Below are 18,270 nucleotides of genomic sequence, written 5' to 3'. Positions count from 1 at the left end.
CTCATCATCTTTATACTGATTAAAGAAACAATCTGCCAGATTGGGAGAAAAAAAAGCCCAGATTAAAATCAATCAGCGTGAAGCTAATTTATTTATGAGCACCTTTCAAGCAGATCAAATGCAAACCAAAGCTTTGATGTAAAGACATCAGACAAAATGTTGGGAATAAAAAATGGAACTATCAAAACTATCAAACAGAACTAAAAGAAAGTTTCAATCAAGAGGTTGTTCGTTTTATTTTGCCCAAATGATCTTGACAAAAAGTAAGCAAAGGGCTGAACTAGTAAAAGGCAAGTTTATTTATTTGCAATTCGTACACAAGGCAATTGTGTACAAAGTGCTTTACTGCTACATAAAATCACATGAAAGCTAATAAAATCATTCCATAAAACATAAAAAAATCATCATTAATTAATTAGATTAAAAGGAAAGAGTGCAGATAAAATACTTTCAGTTATCATATGCACAGGTGAATAGAACTGTGAGGCCAGATTCTTCTAATAAAGCCTGGATTTAAACATTTTCAGAGTTGAGGCATGTCTCACATCTTCTGGAAGACTTTTCCAGATTTTAGGAGCATAAACCTGAAATGCAGCCTCACCTTGTTTAGTCCTGACCCTGGGCACCAGCAGGAGACCCCTCCCTGAGGTTCTCAGAGTCCGAGTTGGTTCAAATCGCTCTAACATGTCAGAGATGTACTTTGGCACCAGACCATGAAGAGATTTGTACACAAACAGAGCTGTTTTAAAGTCTATTCTCTGAGCGACAGGAAGCCAGTACAGAGACCTGAGCACTAGACTAATATGGTCATCTTTCCTGGTTCTAGTCATGACTCAAGCAGCAGCGTTCTGGATGTACTGCAGCTGTCTTACAGCCCGTTTAGAGCCCAGTGAGAAGGCCGTTACAGTCGTCTAACCTGCTGGAGACAAACGCATGGATTAGTCTGGTTTAGACACTATTCCTCTGATTCTGGCACTGTTTTTAGATGGTAAAAAGCTGCTGATGTTATTGATTTAATGTTGCTGTTTAAGTACTGGTCTGAGTCCAATATTACCCCTAGATTTCTGACCTGATTATTAGGTTTTAGAGAGAGAGTCTCAAGGTGACTGATAACACTTTCTCTTCTCACAGACAATGATTTCAGTTTTGTCTGAGTTTAGCTGGAGAAAATTGTTTTGCATCCACACACTGATCTGTTCACTGCAGTGACACTATCTATTGGCCCGTGTTCTCCTGCCGTCAATGACACATAGATCTGAGTGTCATCTGCATAGTTGTGGTAGGACACATTATCTCTAGCACTCAGGTCCAGCAGAACTAAGACTGAGACTTTGCCTACATCTATATTCAGTGCTGCCTCAGTGCTGTAATGGGGCCTATAGCCTGATTGGAAAGTATCAAAAGCTTTGTTAAACAGGAGAAACTTTTTCTAGGACTTTGCCTAAGAATGGCAGGTTCGATATGGGCCAGTAGAGTAGACTGCTCTTCTTTAGAAGAGGCTTAATGACAACAGTTTTTAAGGCCTTTGGAAATGTTCCAGTCTGGAGTGAGGTGTTAACTAGATGAGTGAGTTGTGGTAACAAACTGCTCAGCATAGACTTTAGAAATCTAGTGAACAACTCATCAAGGCTGCATGTCGATGAACTCAGACTGCAGATGATTTCTTCAACTGTTTTGTGAGTGACAGGTGTGAAATGTGTCAGCTCTAGGTGTCTAGCTGGCTGCAGAGTAATTATTTGTGTTGTGGAAATGATTGTATTTTTAATGCCTTGAACTTCAAAAAGAGGTCGAATGAACTAAATTGATGTCAGAGTCCTGAGTCTTTAGCACAATCTTTTTCTCAGCCACTATGTTGCAGGCAGCATGGAGAAGCACCGGAGGGAGAACTTAATGTAACACAAACTACAAGTGTACCATTTATAATCGAGACCTATGTGTTATCATTTATATGTTTGTTCGTGTTCAATATATTGTTCTCAGTTCTGTGACAAATGTATCAAAATAAAAATGGCTTAAATGTGAAAGTTCATGAGGTTTACTGATATTTAATGCTGTCACGGGGCTTTACATTTTCATTTTCCAATATTTAACAGTCGTTTGAGTCTATTGGAAACTTAGAAACGAAACATTTGTTCCCTTTTTGCGATATACAGTTTTTGAACTGCCAAAACTTTTATTTAAATATATGTTGAATGACTGAGCATGCAGATTTTAACCATTGCAATGGACCAATCTTCTATCATAAATCTATTTTCAGTAAAACTTTATTTGGTTTTCAACTTTACTTGTAAGCTGATAGTAAAGTTTAAAGGCAGGTTTACTGTCTGGACTGGAACCATCAAAAGCTGTGAAAGATATTATAAATCCTTGTGTTTTTCTATAACAGAATCGACCCTGTCTTCAAAACTCCGGGTGTGTTTGGCTATGATGCCCATGAAGGAAAAGCAACCACTGAATAAACTCCCAGTTTCATCCTCTGAGGAGCACGTCCCACCATGGTGGTTCTCACAGATACTGTAACCACACACCTGCTTATGATAAGCACAACATCTGACGCGGGCCTCGTTACATATCAGTGCAGTTCATTGCATCTGAGCTTTATCTGCAAGCCTGCAAAATACCACCATCCTAAGTAGTTAAAATAGTTTAGAGATAAGAATTCACCAACGACTCATCTGAGATTCAGAGTACATCAAATGTATTATTTCCAGCAGCTTTTACACAGTTAGTAATTTTTTGTTTTGGAGCTAGAATCCATTATGATTTGTGTTTAAGCTGAACATCTATAATTTTAAGTGCAGGACTCTCTGTTCTGAACCTGCACTGCCACCTGGTGGCTTCTGCTGTTCTCTACATTTTCTGTTCATGCTCTTCATGCCATAAAAAGACTTGCTTCAGATGACGCTTGATGATGATTGTGATGGAAGCGTAATATTGGGCAGAGGTGCAGCAAATTGCATCAATGTTTTGTATCCAGTACTCATGATATCACCTTTTTCAAAAGTTTTCTGTCTTTGAATGCAGATCAGAAAATACTCTAGAACCCTTTCCAGTGTCAGAAGCAGTGAATTCTTTTTTTTTATTTTGCCTTTTTAAAAAATCACTACTCACTTAACTACTGAATGCTTGTTGTAGCTACTGTTATGTGAATAAGAAAGCATATCTACTTTAAAGTCCAAGGTTTCATGTGGCAGGACATAATAAATATCTTAGAATTAGATGAACAACAGAAGACCTATCACCGTATAATCGTTAATTTAGAAACTATATTACTACATTAACCTTTAGAACTATGTCAAGATGTAGAAGCACTGTGTAAAAAGCTACGTATACCCCACGATTCAATAGCTTGTAGAGCCACCTTTAGCAGCAATAACTTGAAGTAATTACTATTTGTATAACATTATCTGTCTTTCACATCAATGTGGAGGAATTTTGGTCCACTTGTCTTTACATTCCTCCTTTTATAGCCTCAGTCCATTGACTAAAGTCTGGAATTTGACTGTGTCATTGCAGCACCTTGACATTGTCAGCCATTCTGCTGAATATTGCGTGCTGTGCTTGGGTTCATTGTCCTGTTGCATGACCCAGTTTCAACCAAGCTTTCACAGTCAGATGGCCTCACATCTGGCTCTTGAACAGTTTATGGCTGACTCAATGGCTGCAAGGGGGCTTGCAACTGAAGAAAGAAAAAGAAGAAAGAGGAAAGAAGAAGAAGAACAGTAGGAGTTACTTTGTCAAACCACTAATCTTGCTTTGTAGCCTGTGATAAGGACTGGAGGATTTAACATTTTTATTTGATCTTCTTTCTTTCTTTTTTCTTTTATATTGTCCTCATTTGTAAACCCAGGAACTGAAAGAAAAAGGGTGTACTTTCTTCTTTTTATGTGACTTGTTGATTTTACAACCAGAACTTTATCGAATCTGTTTCACCTTCACTCAAGCAAAAATCTACTCAGGACATCTGTTTTGCTTAAACGAAAAGATTAAATCCAAACAAAGAGCCTAACAGGCTGAGCAGTCAGGATAAGAATGATAATCTGGAAAAAAGACAAAAAAATGCATTTAAAAAAAGTTGTTGTACACATACAGAGGAACATAATAACTAACATAAAACACGTGCGTGGCCATCGATAAGCTGAACCCAGGTGTGAAACAAGAGCAGCAAGCACGACTAACCAGAATGCACAAAAGCAAGGCATTATGAAAATATAACATAAAGTAAGGCCAACTAACATGGAACACAACACATGAGCTTAACAATTAACTTCAGTTAACTAAACTTCCCCCGAACAAAAGCAGGAAAACAAACAAAAAAGGGACATCAGGACCCACAGACAATGACTTTGTACAATACATGTAACTGGTGTTGATGCTGAATTTGAGCTCATCTGAGCACTTTTATGCTGTCCGCTCTAACACACACTTTCACTGTGACTGCAAGTACTCTCCATGCACACTAATGGCCAATGTACTTCCTACAACACCACTACATTTTGTTCTTGCTGCCCTTTTTTTATGCATTTAATGTTTTATTCCTTGTGTGTGGTGTTTTGTGTGTGTGTGCATGTGTGTGTGTGTGGATGTCCAGGACATTTTTTTCCCCCAATTATGGTTGTGAAAAGTAAATTGGACATATGTTTAACAGTCATTTGTTATCTCTGTGTCCTCAGTCTGAGTGACACCTATGTTCACACTTCACGCTCTGTGAAAAGAAAAAAGAAGTTAGGCTCAGGCTAACGTGGAATCTAAATCAATTGCCCACAGCCACAATCCAGTGCTTTCTTTAGTACTCCTGATGTGTTGTGATGTATGTGTTGTTATTTATTGGGTAAAGCAGCAAAGGCCAGCTGTTGTTTTAGTCAGGTAATCACGTTTTCACTCAAGTGTTGTGACCTTGCGTAGTCAAATTTGTGTTGTGAATGACACATTTTCCATCTTTCGCCGCTTTGAAACAGCTCTGCTCAATGAACCATTTGGTTCAGGGTGCCAGAGACTGGGTGACGGGCAGAGAAAAGAAATGATGGGAAAAAGAAAATGTCCAAGAACAGTGAGTACATTTGTTACCGTGAATCTTCACTTTCGAGTGTCTTTTGTGATTAGATGGAGATACGAAGAAGGAAGTAGTGCCACTGCTGACAAAAGGCCTGCATGATGGGTTATTTTGCCATTTTGCTCAATTTCCTCCTGGCTCCATCTGAAACCTACTGAGGCAGCCAGTCTATTAGAGCAGGCCCATTTGATGCAGCCAACAAAAGAATGTGATTGTGCTCCCATGCCTGTGCTCAGCTCGCATTGTTACCAGCCTCTCTGCTGCTTTGGGAGTGTGACACCACACTTGAAGGTGCAATGTCACCTGAGAGGATTACATCAGGAGACACCTGATCAGGTAATTAGTCTAGAAAGGCCAAATAAAATAGCTATAAGAACAGTTTCATTACCACTTGAAGAGGAGAAGACACTCTGTTTTCACATTGAGAACAGACAGCAGAAATTCAATTTCAGACTGAGAGAAAAAAAAAAATTGTGTGAATGAAAGAAGAGAATGCATTGCTTTTCTTTGATCTTTTCCTCTCTTTTAGGAGCGGCTTTATGAAGCTACAGCTCCTGCCAGTGTTTACACACTTTCTACAGTATTATTTATGTGAAGCTGTGTGCCATTAACAAAGTATTTGTTCTGTACGATGTGGTACGTTTTATGGAATAATCAGCATAATAAAGCAAAATAATCGATTTGAAAACCAGGCATTCAAAATCCATGCACATGTGAGTTTTTAATCATAAAGTGACTGAAAAGGATCAGCATCAATACAGTAAGTGTTATTTGCTCCAAGTTTCAAATTCCGTTGACCTGATGACAAATGTCAATGGCAAAGCTCTGAAATTTGATTTGTTGTTAAAGGTTAGAAAATACATCTCTAAAAGGTCTTGAATCCACCAATCCTTGGTCAGTTGTTTTATGACTATCATCGCACATTTTTCAGCAGTATCTGAATATAAAATATCTGAACATTTGTGAACTGAATCTCAACAAAAAGTGGGCCTTGTTGCAAAGAACTTTATTTCAAAGAATGAATGAATAATGACCACATACAATTTTTACATATTTACATATAAAGGCAGTTTCAGGGAAAGAAAGTAATGGGATTTTGATTGGACAAGAAAATAAATCCCATCATTGTTAGTACTTATCTCAATGACTGTTGTTCTCAATGACTGAAAAACTACTTCTTCAGAGTTAACAATCTGAGTCACGTTAGGCCTACTCCAAATGTTAACACCTTTGCTCTTGAACACTTCACAATCTCTTCGTAGCAATGTACACAATTTATTAGATACATACAAAAACTGAACTTTTTCCACCAAATTCCACTTAATTTCACATATTCTCATCCAGACCGTGCTCATCCTTTTCCCAATGAGCTGTAATTGCAGAGAGAAACGACATGAGAGTGAAGAGGACGTGACATCAACTCTATTGACAAAGAATTCCTGAGGAATTTAAGCCTTTTAAGGAAGTAAATAAGATGATGTCTTCATATTCCAAACGTGATAAAGCACTAAAGTCCTTCAGAAGTGGAATCAAAATTCAGCTTCTGACTAAGCTGACTTTTCGGCACTTGTAATGACAAGTGTCTCATTAAGCTGTTCCAGGTGCAGGGATGACGTCAGGAGACAAGTGATCGACATACTGACCCTCGAGTCCGAGTCAGCAGTCCCTGGCTGTAATGTAGAGCTAACGAGAGGAAATGGATGTTCTTCATCACATGTGTGAAACTAGTTTGTTCTTTCCATCACCTTCCTTATCCATCAACTTAAAACTCCTTTCTGGTGACGTATGCTGCTTGTTATGAACAAAGAGGTGTGAAGCACTTTGAGTAAGAAGGCAGCTCGGCTTCTTTATCAGAAAAAGCAGATACCGTCATTAATGAGTTCAGAGTTTCCTTCTGACTCACAAATCAACACTGTCTGCCATATAGTGAGGGCTCCTCACAGCCAGGCCAGCACCATAACCCTGCTCTCAGAAATATGTTGCAACCAGAAAGTGTGAGAAGGATTATTACACTTCTAGGTGGTGCTAGTTGGCAGTTAGCATACACTCAAATGGACACGAATGCTGTGGCAAAGGTTGTTCTTTTTGAGTGAAAGGAATAACTAAAGGGATCAATAATCACACAAACTCTCCATGAATTAATTTCCAATAATACAGTGATACCAGTGTAGCTAGTATTCAAAGAACAGAAAAGTTAAAAAAAAAAACCTATTCAATGTATTTGGAAACTCAAAATAGCAAAAACGTTCAATTGTTTTTCAATGAAAAGCCGAAAAGGCATTTTACTGTCTCAAGAATCGTATTGGGTCATCTTGAATCTGAAAGCAGTTACCTGTCTGAAAAAGGTTGGGACCCATCCTCCCCCTCTCCATTGCCACCTCCATACAACAAAAATAATTGACTCAGTAAACATATATATGCTTAATTTATTTCCATAAGTCTTTACGTTGTTTTGTAGGTCTGTGTATGTGTGCACAATTTCTGAAGAAAAATGTAGGAATCTAACCTGTTTGGATTCATGAAATCAGCAATATCACAGTAACATGAGGCATAATGGCATAGGTTTTAAAGCCCAGAAAGTGCACTGACTTTCCAATTTTGAGCTTCTGTTGTTGCTGTTGACCAGCTACTATATCATGGTGTGACTTTTGTTTTTATGAACAGAAGAGTTCATGTGAAACTGGTTTGGACATCAGCCAAATAGTCTGTGCTCACCAAAAACAGGGCCCAGGCCTGATCAGTTGTTACTCAAACCCCTAATAGCTCAGTACAAGTCAGTTTCTAGTTTTCTGTATTTTCCAAAGTACAACTATCTTATGAGGGCAACTGCCAACTGTTTATTCATAAAACAGACGGTTTTTATCATTCAATAATGATGGAGAGAATGACAGTCATTCAGTCAACCTCTGTGGAAATCAGTACCATCAACTGAACCAAAAAACCATCGTCTGTTCTGAGAGTGAATTTAGTCTGTGCCATCCTTTAAGTGGCTGCATTTGTCTTTGGGAAAAAAAAGAACGTATTTGTGACAAATCATTCACGCATTTCCATTAAAATACGCTTTAAGAGTCTAACGCATGGTCTGGTCCAAATCATGGAGATATTTTCTTAATCTCGAAAAGAAAGAGTTGCCAGTCTGGTCTAATTTACACATCATAATTTACATATGTGGGGTACGGAAAGAAGGTATATTGCCGTGTTTGCTGCAGGCTGGATGCAATGATATGTCAATGACAGCAGTGTAAAGACGACCTGTGACAAATTTGCCCAAACGTGGACATATTGCATGCGTATTCTGGGAACTCTTTATTAGAAGTGGATTATCTCCAGTCTGAATTCTGAGCCAGAGTGTTGGCACATAAAAAGGAGAACACGTGCTTTTTTTCCCCACAGGACCAATATGTACAGTCTCCAAGGTGCGTTTGAGTTGGAGCTGCTTCCTTCACAGCTCCTCTGTGCGTCCTCACGGAGACTCAGCGCCTGCTGAGAGCAGGCGGAACGAGGACGGGAATTTGGAGGAGAGCAGTTTTGGAGCGTTCATTGACGAGCTGACAAGACGCTGCTTTAATTTGATGACTATCTAAAAACAAAACAGAGAGGGAGCTGCTTGCCAGAGGTGGGAGCACTCCCGAGGTAAGGAATTTTACCTTATTTAGAACGTTTAGCGTTCATAACGAATATGTCAATCGGTGCCATTTTTTAGTATAATTTACTGAACCTTTAATGAAAATAACGTCAACTATTTTGTATGCTAAGGCTAAAGTTAATCCTTTATTTTGGTGAAAATCTGCGTTAAGTCATGATGGATATATTACGTAACTCCCACACTGGAGCACATTTATAAAAAGTAATTTGATACCTCACAAGTTTGTTTTTCCAAATAAGCATTTTGGTTCAAATGAAAATCAGTCGCCCACTTATTCCTCAGATTTAGGTCCAGTCATGTCAGCCAATGGGAGCTCAGACACAGGCTGCAGACCAGAGGTCAAAGCCACCAACAACACCTGCTGCCATAAAGAACTATCTGTCACAGCGTCTGTCATCTCGATGACTGCAGGCATCTTCTCCAACAGTGTTGCTCTCTTTGTTCTGATCAAAGCCTACAACCGCATCCGCATCAAGTCCAAGGCGACCTTCCTGCTGTTTGCCAGCAGTTTGGTGATCACGGACCTGCTGGGTCACCTAATGAATGGCTCCTTGGTGCTTTACGTCTACCGCTCCCAAAAGAAGTGGGAGACTTTTGATCCCCATGGCATTGTCTGCAGCGTCTTTGGGGCATGTCTGGTGTTCTATGGCCTGAGCCCCTTATTCCTGGGAAGTGCCATGGCTGTGGAGCGCTGTATTGGAGTCACCAGGCCCATTTTCCACTCCACAGTACTGGCTTTCCATCACAGTAAAAGGCTGCTGGTGCTCACCTGGCTAGTTGCTGCCCTGGTGGCTTTGATGCCTGTGCTGCTGCAGAGACCCTACGAGGTTCAGAGGTCGAGGAGCTGGTGCTTCTTCCATATAGAGCAACCCAAAGACTGGTTGGATGTGATGCTGCCTATGCTTTTCTCTGTAATGGGGCTACTGGCGCTGCTGCTCTCCATTGTATGCAATGCAGTTGCAAGTTGTGCTTTGATGCAGGGCAGACTGCGCCACAAGCAAAGCTGCAGAGGCACCTCCTACCACATAGAGATGATCTGCCAGCTCCTGGCTATCATGTTGGTGTCCTGCGTGTGCTGGGGCCCATTGCTGGTAAGAACTTCTTCTCAGTCAATTTTTACATTTCATATTAAGAATTAAAAAGTGCACAGTGACACTGCGTTCCAAAGCTCTGGATCAGCCATAATCCCTGTAATCTAAGGCCTCAATGAAAATCGATGAAAATCAAATTTTTTTGTAATTATTCGTCTTATTTTACATTTACATTCCTACTTAGTATTACCTTTCTGATATTTAAACTAAATTTAGTTGTCTGTGATGGATTTTGAAAACGGTGTGTTTATAATTAGTGTTGAGGACCATGGATATGGGTTTTTGAAAGAACAGAGAAACCTGGTTTTAAAGTCTGTTATGTTGAAAGAAAAATGACTGAGGAAAGGTTGTTTTTTTACACACCGGTCAGCCACAACATTAAAACCCACTGACATGTAAAGGGACTAACATCAATGATGTTGTCACAATGGCACCTCTTAGGGGGTGGGATATAGTGGGTGGTAAGTGAACAGTCAGATCTCAAAGTAGAAAGTTGAGTTGGGTTGGAAGCAGCAAAAATGGGCAAGTTTTAGGATCTGAGTGACTCTGAGTAGTACAAAAGTGGGATGGCTAGACAGACAAAACAGCATGTTTTGTGACATGCTCCGGGTATGTAGTGGTTAGTAAATAAGAAAAGTGGGTCTAAGAAAGGACAACTAGTGAACAGGCTGCAAAGTCATAGGTGCTTAAGACTCACTGAAGTGTGTGGAGAGTGAAGGCTGGTCTGTGTGGTTAGAAAGGCTCTTAGAAAGGGGAGACTGTTACCAAAACTGCTGAAAACCTTACTGCTAACTATGATAGAAAGATGTCAGTGCACACACTGCATACTGCATCACAGTTTGCTGTGTCGCTACAGATCAGTCAGAGAACCTCTGAATGAGGTGGTCTGGTCTGATGAGTCCCAAGCTCTGTGTGTATCATTTATATGTCCCAGAGATGGTTACAGGATGTAATATAGGAAGCAGGAAAGCTGGCAGAGGTCGTATGATGCTTTGGGTAACATCGCATCTCATGAACACCCTGTCAGAGTAAAAATATTCCTAGTTGGTCCTAGTTGCACCCTGTCGTGCTGCAAATTTGTTCGGGTATGTTTTGACGAATATGAGAAAACGCTCAAGATGTTGACATGGCCTCTAAATTTCCCAGATCTCACTTAGCATTTGTGGGACATGGTAGAAAAACTGTTCTGTTCTTTGTTCCACTTCAGATTTTAAACTGTTAAGAGAACTTCTGCCACCATCTTGTTACCTGACAACACATGCAGCCTTTAGAGACAACTATGAATAAAGCTTCAGTGGGTATGGCCATGTGCATAATACATCAGGAGCAAGAGTCAACAACAACAACAGCATGCAGGGTGGCATTATAAAAGAAGCAAACACTGTCTGCCTGTAAAAACATCACATACATGGATTTGTTTTCTCCCTTTTAAATATGAATGATTATCAACATCTGATTAACTGTTAAACTCTTATACAATAATGACACGATTGGGATCATCCTGTACAGACATAGATTTTAAAAAGTTTGGGCACTGTGTAAAATGTAAATAAAAACAGAAAGCAGTGATGTATAAATCAATGTTTTATTCGTACAAATCAATGTTTTATTTGTGACAGAACATAAAAAACGTGCCAAAAATTCAAATAGAGACATTTTGCCATTTCATGAAAAATATGAGCTTATCTTGAATTTGATGGCAGCAACACATCGTAAAAAAAGTCGGGAAAGAGGCAACAAAAGTAAGTGGTACTGGAGTGGTATGTTGCAGCTCGTTGATTGATAACAGGTCAGCACCTTAGAGAGGCAGAGTCTCTCAGAAATACAGATGAGAAGAGGTAACCAAACTGTAAAAAGTCTTCATCTATCAATTGTGGGGCAATTTCAGAAAAAAATGTTCTACAGCTTTGAATATTCTGTCACGGAAATCCCTTCATGCGCTCAGGGACACTTCCAGGAATCACTCTCTGTGAACACAGTTCATTCACAAATGCAGGTGAAAGCTCTGTCATGCAAAGAAGAAGGCATGTGAACATGGTCCAGATATGCTGCCACATTCTCTTGTATATTTCAGCAGAACAATGACAAACCACATACTGCATCTAATACACCAGCATGGCTTTGTAGTAGAAGAGTTCAGGTGCTGGACTGGCCTACCTGCTGTCCAGATCTTTCACCAACTGAGAACCTCTGGAGCATGATGAAACACCAAGTACGACAAAGAAGACCAAGGACTGTTGAGCAGCTAGAATCCTACATTGGACAAGAATGAGATAACACCCATCAGATTAGCTGCAATCAAATTCAAGATGAGTTCTTACCTTTCATGAAATAGTATACGGTCTCACTTTCAATAGTTGATATGTTTCAATAGTTTTCTATGTTATTTTCTGAATGAAATGTTGTTTTATGAGATTTGCTAATCGTTGCATTCTGTTTTCGTTCACATTTTACGCAGTCTAAACTTGTGTGGAACTGGGTTTATGAGAGATATTTGATGCAGAATCATTTAATTTAATTTGATATACATGTAGGAAATAATAATTAAGTTGCTAAAGACAAGCATCACGATGATTCACCGTGATATCCATCTCCAGCACTCTTCTTTATAACTATACCTATAAGGGTCTATTCAACTGTATATTTAATTTAAAAAAGAACTCACTGCAAAGGCATTTTCTAAATTGAATTTATCTTTGACTAAAGAAAAAGACAGACATGAATTATTTGAATAAAGTTTTGTGTTACACAACCGTACGCTCATTATATCTTTTGTCTCTGTCCATCAAGATACCTATTGAACAATTAGCCAATGAAAAAACTATATTTTCTAGCCGAGTGACACAAACGTTTTCATCACTTCACAGATCCAGGTACTCATTTTGATTACCGGAGCCAAAGGTGAGCCTACGTGTTTCGGTCTGCTGACGATGGTACGCATGGCCGCATGGAACCAGATCCTGGACCCCTGGGTCTACATCCTGCTGAGGAAGGCTGTTTTGAGGAAAATCTTTATGTTGTTTCACAGCTGCTGCGGCTCAAGGCGCCATAACTTGCACCGCTCTGCAGGTCCGTGGAGACCAGCAAATCTGACTGGCGCTGCCTTGGTAGACTACCTCCACCAGACACTGCCATCAAATCCATTACCTGAGCCCTGATTGGAAAAGTGTGACCTGACAGCACATGAAAGAAAACAAGGGAGGTGTGTCTCCACGTCACCCTTTCGAATTGATTACCATGAATTGGCAGTATTGTGTTACACTGTATAAAGTGGGATTAAATAGTCTGCTTTGTTCTTCTGTAGCTCTGAACAAAATGTGTCTGAAATGATCACAGTGCTCAGAAAATATCTGTTTCAGCGGTTCAGTTTCCTTCTGCTTTGTTCGGAAAGCTGCTGAATTTTTCACATGGTGGCATATTATGTTGCACTGATATTTAACGACTGTGAACGACTGTAGCTGCAGTTTTGACCTCATAAGTGAAAGACTAATGTGGTGTGGATTCATGGATAACGATCATGCAGTTCAGATGAAATTAGTGAAATACCAGCATTTCTCTGGATTACAATAGAATATTGTCATGGTGACTTATATAGAGTGTATGTTGAGCGGAACACAAACATCTACAGCAGTGTGCAGAATGATGTAAGATAGCTGAACCCTAATATAAACTGTTTTTGTTTATCATTATTGTCACTTGTTTTCAGTTTGTTTTACAGTTTGGACTGTAATTGAAACACGTAGTTTTGAATTATAGTAACTTGGAGATCATATAGTATGATCCATGGTCCAGATTGTGCGTTTATGATGCAAGGGCTGTACATATTGCTTATTTATCAAGTAATCATAATCCACTGATCTCTTACCTCTTTACTGCAGGATGAAAATTACTTGATTTTTGGGATAAATTGCTCCTAAAGTTCGAAGTAATTGAGTGCCAAATGAGAGAGATCTCTTTCAGAATTCAATGCTCTTCTTGTCGGTACAGCGTTATTTTGTAAATGTGATGTCAAGCATCAGTGCTTCTGTATCGTGTCACCTCTTTTACAAAAAATCCACTCAGTGTTTGTCTTGTGAAAAGTGAAAATTGAGAAATATTAAAGAGCAAAACTGAAAAAAAAAAAGAAAAAGGGAATACCGAGATCTAATGGATTGTATTCAAAGATCAAGTGTCAGTTAGAAAGTTGTACTCTCCCCCATAATAGTTCACCATAATAGTTCATAAACTACAATGCTGATTGTGATTTCTTTAAAAAGGTAATGGGGCCTTAATCAGTTTTTTAAAAATCCACCGATGGTTTAAAGACAGAATAAGAATGGAAATCACAACTGAGCCTTTTTTTGTACAGATTTCATCATTGCTTTAGTTACAAGTAACTTTTCAAAATTCAGTAATTTGTTATTCGAGGGATGATATTATGTCAGAGTGGTTTATGATGTCTTTAAATCTTTTCACACATTTATCGCTATACATTCTTCAACTGTATTAAACGTGTTAACTTTCATAGTCCACACAGACATTCTCTTCAGTGGTAGAAGAAGATCTCTGACATTTTACTCAATATAGAGTAATAAGGCCACAGTATTAAAATATGTACTTACAAGTATGAGTCCTGCTTTCCAAAATCTTGCTTGAGTAAAAAAATAATAAATTAAGAATGTTGGAATCAGTTATACCTAAATAAAGTAAAAATAACATGTAACAATGTAGTAAATTACTGGATTACACTGATTTACACATTAATGATTTCATAAATAATGTTGATGGCACTGCATGGTGTGTTTATGTGACACATTTTGTACACAGAGGTCATTCAAAATGTTTTACAGAACAGAATACAAACACGGAAAGAGATAACAATAAAGAACAAGAATTGAAAAAAATCACTGCATTGCAGAACAAATATTTACAATAATCTCTGCAGATAAAATACAATAATTACAATTACACAAGTCCAAATGTGTTTTATTTTGGAAAGGTAAGCGCCGTATACACATAATTTTGACATAATAATTTATTAAATCAATCAAGGAGGCATACTTTACTGTAAAAAAAAAGAGAAACATTTGGAGCAAATATGAGCGCCAAGAGCTGAATTCAAACAGATGATAGCATCATGACCAGGGGCAAATGCACACTGCTAAGTACCAACGCTTTTGGTTTACACACTTAAATCAGCAGGTGTGCCCTCACCTCCCAGGGCAACCGGCGTTTATTTTTGTAATATGTAAAGGAACCTGTAGGTGGCAGCACAAGACCAGGTTTCTCCCGCTTGTCGGAGACGAAGAAGAAGAGAATTCAACATGGAGTGTGACGTCATCCCTTCCCCACAGCATCCATCTTTCAGTGCCGCACACCTCTGAGGAGAGTTCAGCAGGTTTGTTCTGGGTTATGTGGGTCTTTGTGAGCTGTGCGAGGCGGTGTCCGTGGGTCGTGTTGCTGTGTGGTCGGAGCAGAGCACGAGTAAAGTGTGTGTTCTCATCTCCGCAGCTTCTCATCCCCGCAGCTGATAAAACACACACACACAACGAGCGGAGTGACACACACTGTCTTGGGGTTGTTCTGAAATATTATCGCATTGGTTATGGCTAATTTTGCCTTTTTCTGTTGCGTCCTCTCTTTTTTTTTGGCTTGTTATTGATGTGTTTTGTTGGGACGAGGCATTGCTTTAGAGTGGAGCTCGTGCTGCTGCACCAGTCGGTGTAACTGCTCATGCACGACAGGAAAAACAGCAGCACGCGGCTGTTTCAGCTTATGACACAACTCTTTCTGTGTTTTGTACATTGCTGGTATCGATTTCTCTCTCTGACAGGTGGAAACATGAATCAGGAAAAACTGGCAAAACTTCAAGCCCAGGTGCGGATAGGTGGAAAGGTAAGCTGACACCCAGGAAGTGATTTATTGTTATGGTTCTGAAAGTGTTGAACTGACTATCTAGTGCTGCAACTTATTGTTTTTTTTGTGTGTTTTTGAATGATCGTCACAGTAGGTGTCAGTTGATTTTTTGCCAGTTTATGAATTAATTCTTCCAAGTCTTCTAAGTCATCTCAAGGAAGCTTAAAAGAATCCTTCTTCTGAAAAAAAAACTACCTCCCTCGTTTCAACAAAATGAACGTATTGACAGTAAACTGTGAAAGTGTCCAGTTATCTCTCACGTGTGCTTTGGTTTAGGGCTCAGCGCGCAGGAAGAGGAAGGTGGTGCACAGAACTGCAACAGCCGACGACAAAAAGCTTCAGATTTCTCTGAAGAAGTTAGCTGTCAACAACATAGCTGGAATCGAGGAGGTAAACTGATGAGACTTTTCATAATGAGCAAAGCGCTCACGCTGCTGACCTCTGTACGTTAGCTCTGACCTTTGGGAACTTGTGGGTTTTCTTCCCCAGGTCAACATGATCAAGGATGACGGCAGTGTGATTCACTTTAACAACCCCAAAGTTCAGGCCTCCCTGTCCGCCAACACCTTCGCCGTCACGGGTCACGCCGAGACTAAGCAGCTAACGGAGATGCTCCCTGGCATCCTCACACAGCTGGGGGCAGACAGCCTCAGCAGCCTGCGCAAGCTAGCAGAGCAGTTCCCTCGGCAAGGTGGGTGCAGACGGGGCCGTCCGACCTCTTCACAGGCGTTCCGCAGTTCATGTGACTGCCTTTGCGGTTGCTGACAAAACCTGTTTTAATAGAGGAACAAAAAAATAAGGGAAGTCCAGTTTCACTGCCGCTGGGTGAAGCGCTCATGGCTGCATTTAGGTTCACTTTTACATTCACTAATGTAAAAGGGTTTGAACCCAAGGACTGATTACTCATTCAGTCCTCAATGATGACTGATTAGTCATTCCTTGGAAATATGAGCTTTTACAACGCTTACTTTGCGGTTTGGGTGGTTTTGTTGCCGAATTTACTTGCATCAGGAGAAAAAAAGTGTTATTTGCTGTTTTTTTTTTTCTCAATTTATTGTGTAGGACTTAAAATTTCAGACGGATAAATCTACACCCTGAATGAAAATGTAAAAAAAATCCAATCTTGTCACCTTGATAGGTCTGTATTCTTTATGCACGTAAGGTGGAGTTGATCTCGTCTTTCGTGTTAGATCCTCTCACACATCTGTGGACGGCAGTCTTGGGACTGCATTACAGAATATGCTTCAGGCTCTGTTGGACGACAATTTCTGATGCGCACATCTTTCTGGGATAATTAGACTTGTTTATTATTTTTGACTCAGCCCCACACAGCAGAACAGAGAATGACTTGTCAGCATTCTTGCAGACAGGTGAAATTGGCCAGTCCTGTTTCTTTGAGTTGTAAGTTGTTGCTTTTAAGTGTCAGAGCCAGTGGACCGGCTTGGAATTGGTGCAAACATGCCTGCCTGTAGCCGACCTGCTAAGCTTGATGGACTTCTGATTGGCAGATCTTTCCTCTGTTGCTGTTCCTGATGCGTTTCCCTTCTCTCTGTGTCTTTAGACCGCAGCGTCTTTGTGAAGCTCGTTGTTTGATGTTTAGTGATGTCTGTGTTGTACATTTCTCGAGTCGGTTGAAACATTTTAGTTTAAATGGCAAAAAAAAAAAGCAACGAAAGCGCTTCAGGTTGGAAATGCTCATCTTCAACCAAGACCAATGCTTCACCCCCCTTCATCCATTTTTCAGCTGTCCGGCAAATGTAAAGAAATTTGGCTCTGCAGTTTTTCAGAAATCTTTCAGTAATCCCTCAAAGTGGCATCATTCAGCATCAGGAATTTGACTTCTTGATCATCTTTGTGAGTCAGAAATTGAATTTCCAGTGCTCTTGAGCTAATGAGCCTTTAGGATCAGCATCATAGATTATGCATGACGCTGGTGGTTTCTGTCGTTTAACAGCAAAAGCTAACATTTTTCCTCATTTTCTTTCTGGATTTCATCTCAGCTCTGGATAGCAAGCCTCCAAAACCAGAGGACATCGAGGAAGAGGATGACGATGTTCCAGGTATGGCTTTCACAAATGTCCCGTTGTTTAGTCGAATAAAGGGGGAAAAAGTCTGCTGAACGGCCTTTGGTCTGCTGTAAAATGTAGCTGGTGCAGGTTCAGTATAATTTTGCAGTGTCTTAGAGCAACGAGAGTATCGTGCACCCACTGTTTTCCTCTCGTCGTGTATTCTTTATTTTATTACCACTTTGCTCTCTTTGTTGTGTAGATCTGGTGGAGAACTTTGATGAGGCGTCAAAGAACGAGGCAAACTGACACACATGAGCTTCGTGTGTCCGTGAACTGGACCGCAGTGAAGCAGACACCCTCCTCTGTGTTCTCCAGACATATCGGAGAACTTCCTCAACAATCCCAGAGACTTTTCTACTGAGTCGGACTGCCTTGTGCACTTGTGGAAAAGCTCGTCAGCGCCCCTCCGCTGCATTGTCAGTAATCTTCAGGATTGCGGTGGTCGTTGCAGCAAGTCTTAAGAGATTTTTTTTGTTTAATACTCAAAAATAAAGGCGATTGACTTTTTTTTTTTTA

At 39.9% G+C, this 18,270-nt stretch overlaps 2 protein-coding genes across 2 annotated transcripts; both read left to right on the top strand.

Moving 5' to 3' along the window:
• The first annotated feature begins 8,995 nt into the window (after nucleotides 1-8,995).
• Nucleotides 8,996-12,967, top strand: ptgfr (prostaglandin F receptor (FP)). Its single transcript, XM_072388708.1, is given in 3 exon segments — nucleotides 8,996-9,790; nucleotides 12,658-12,850; nucleotides 12,853-12,967. Coding segments are annotated over 3 exon segments (1,077 nt in total). The 3' UTR covers nucleotides 12,942-12,967.
• A 2,096-nt stretch (nucleotides 12,968-15,063) lies between these two features.
• On the top strand, nucleotides 15,064-18,265 carry btf3l4 (basic transcription factor 3-like 4). Its single transcript, XM_072389662.1, has 6 exons — nucleotides 15,064-15,167; nucleotides 15,603-15,664; nucleotides 15,962-16,075; nucleotides 16,175-16,376; nucleotides 17,686-17,745; nucleotides 17,954-18,265. Exons 2-6 carry the CDS (start codon nucleotides 15,611-15,613, stop codon nucleotides 17,998-18,000), a joined length of 477 nt encoding a protein of 158 aa, XP_072245763.1. The 5' UTR covers nucleotides 15,064-15,167; nucleotides 15,603-15,610; the 3' UTR covers nucleotides 18,001-18,265.
• Nucleotides 18,266-18,270: the final 5 nt, after the last annotated feature.

Source organism: Leuresthes tenuis, unplaced genomic scaffold (assembly GCF_036924035.1).
Source record: "Leuresthes tenuis unplaced genomic scaffold, fLeuTen1.0.hap1 SCAF_7, whole genome shotgun sequence".
Taxonomy (NCBI): Eukaryota; Metazoa; Chordata; class Actinopteri; order Atheriniformes; family Atherinopsidae; genus Leuresthes; species Leuresthes tenuis.
This window is presented reverse-complemented; position numbering and strand designations above follow the sequence as displayed.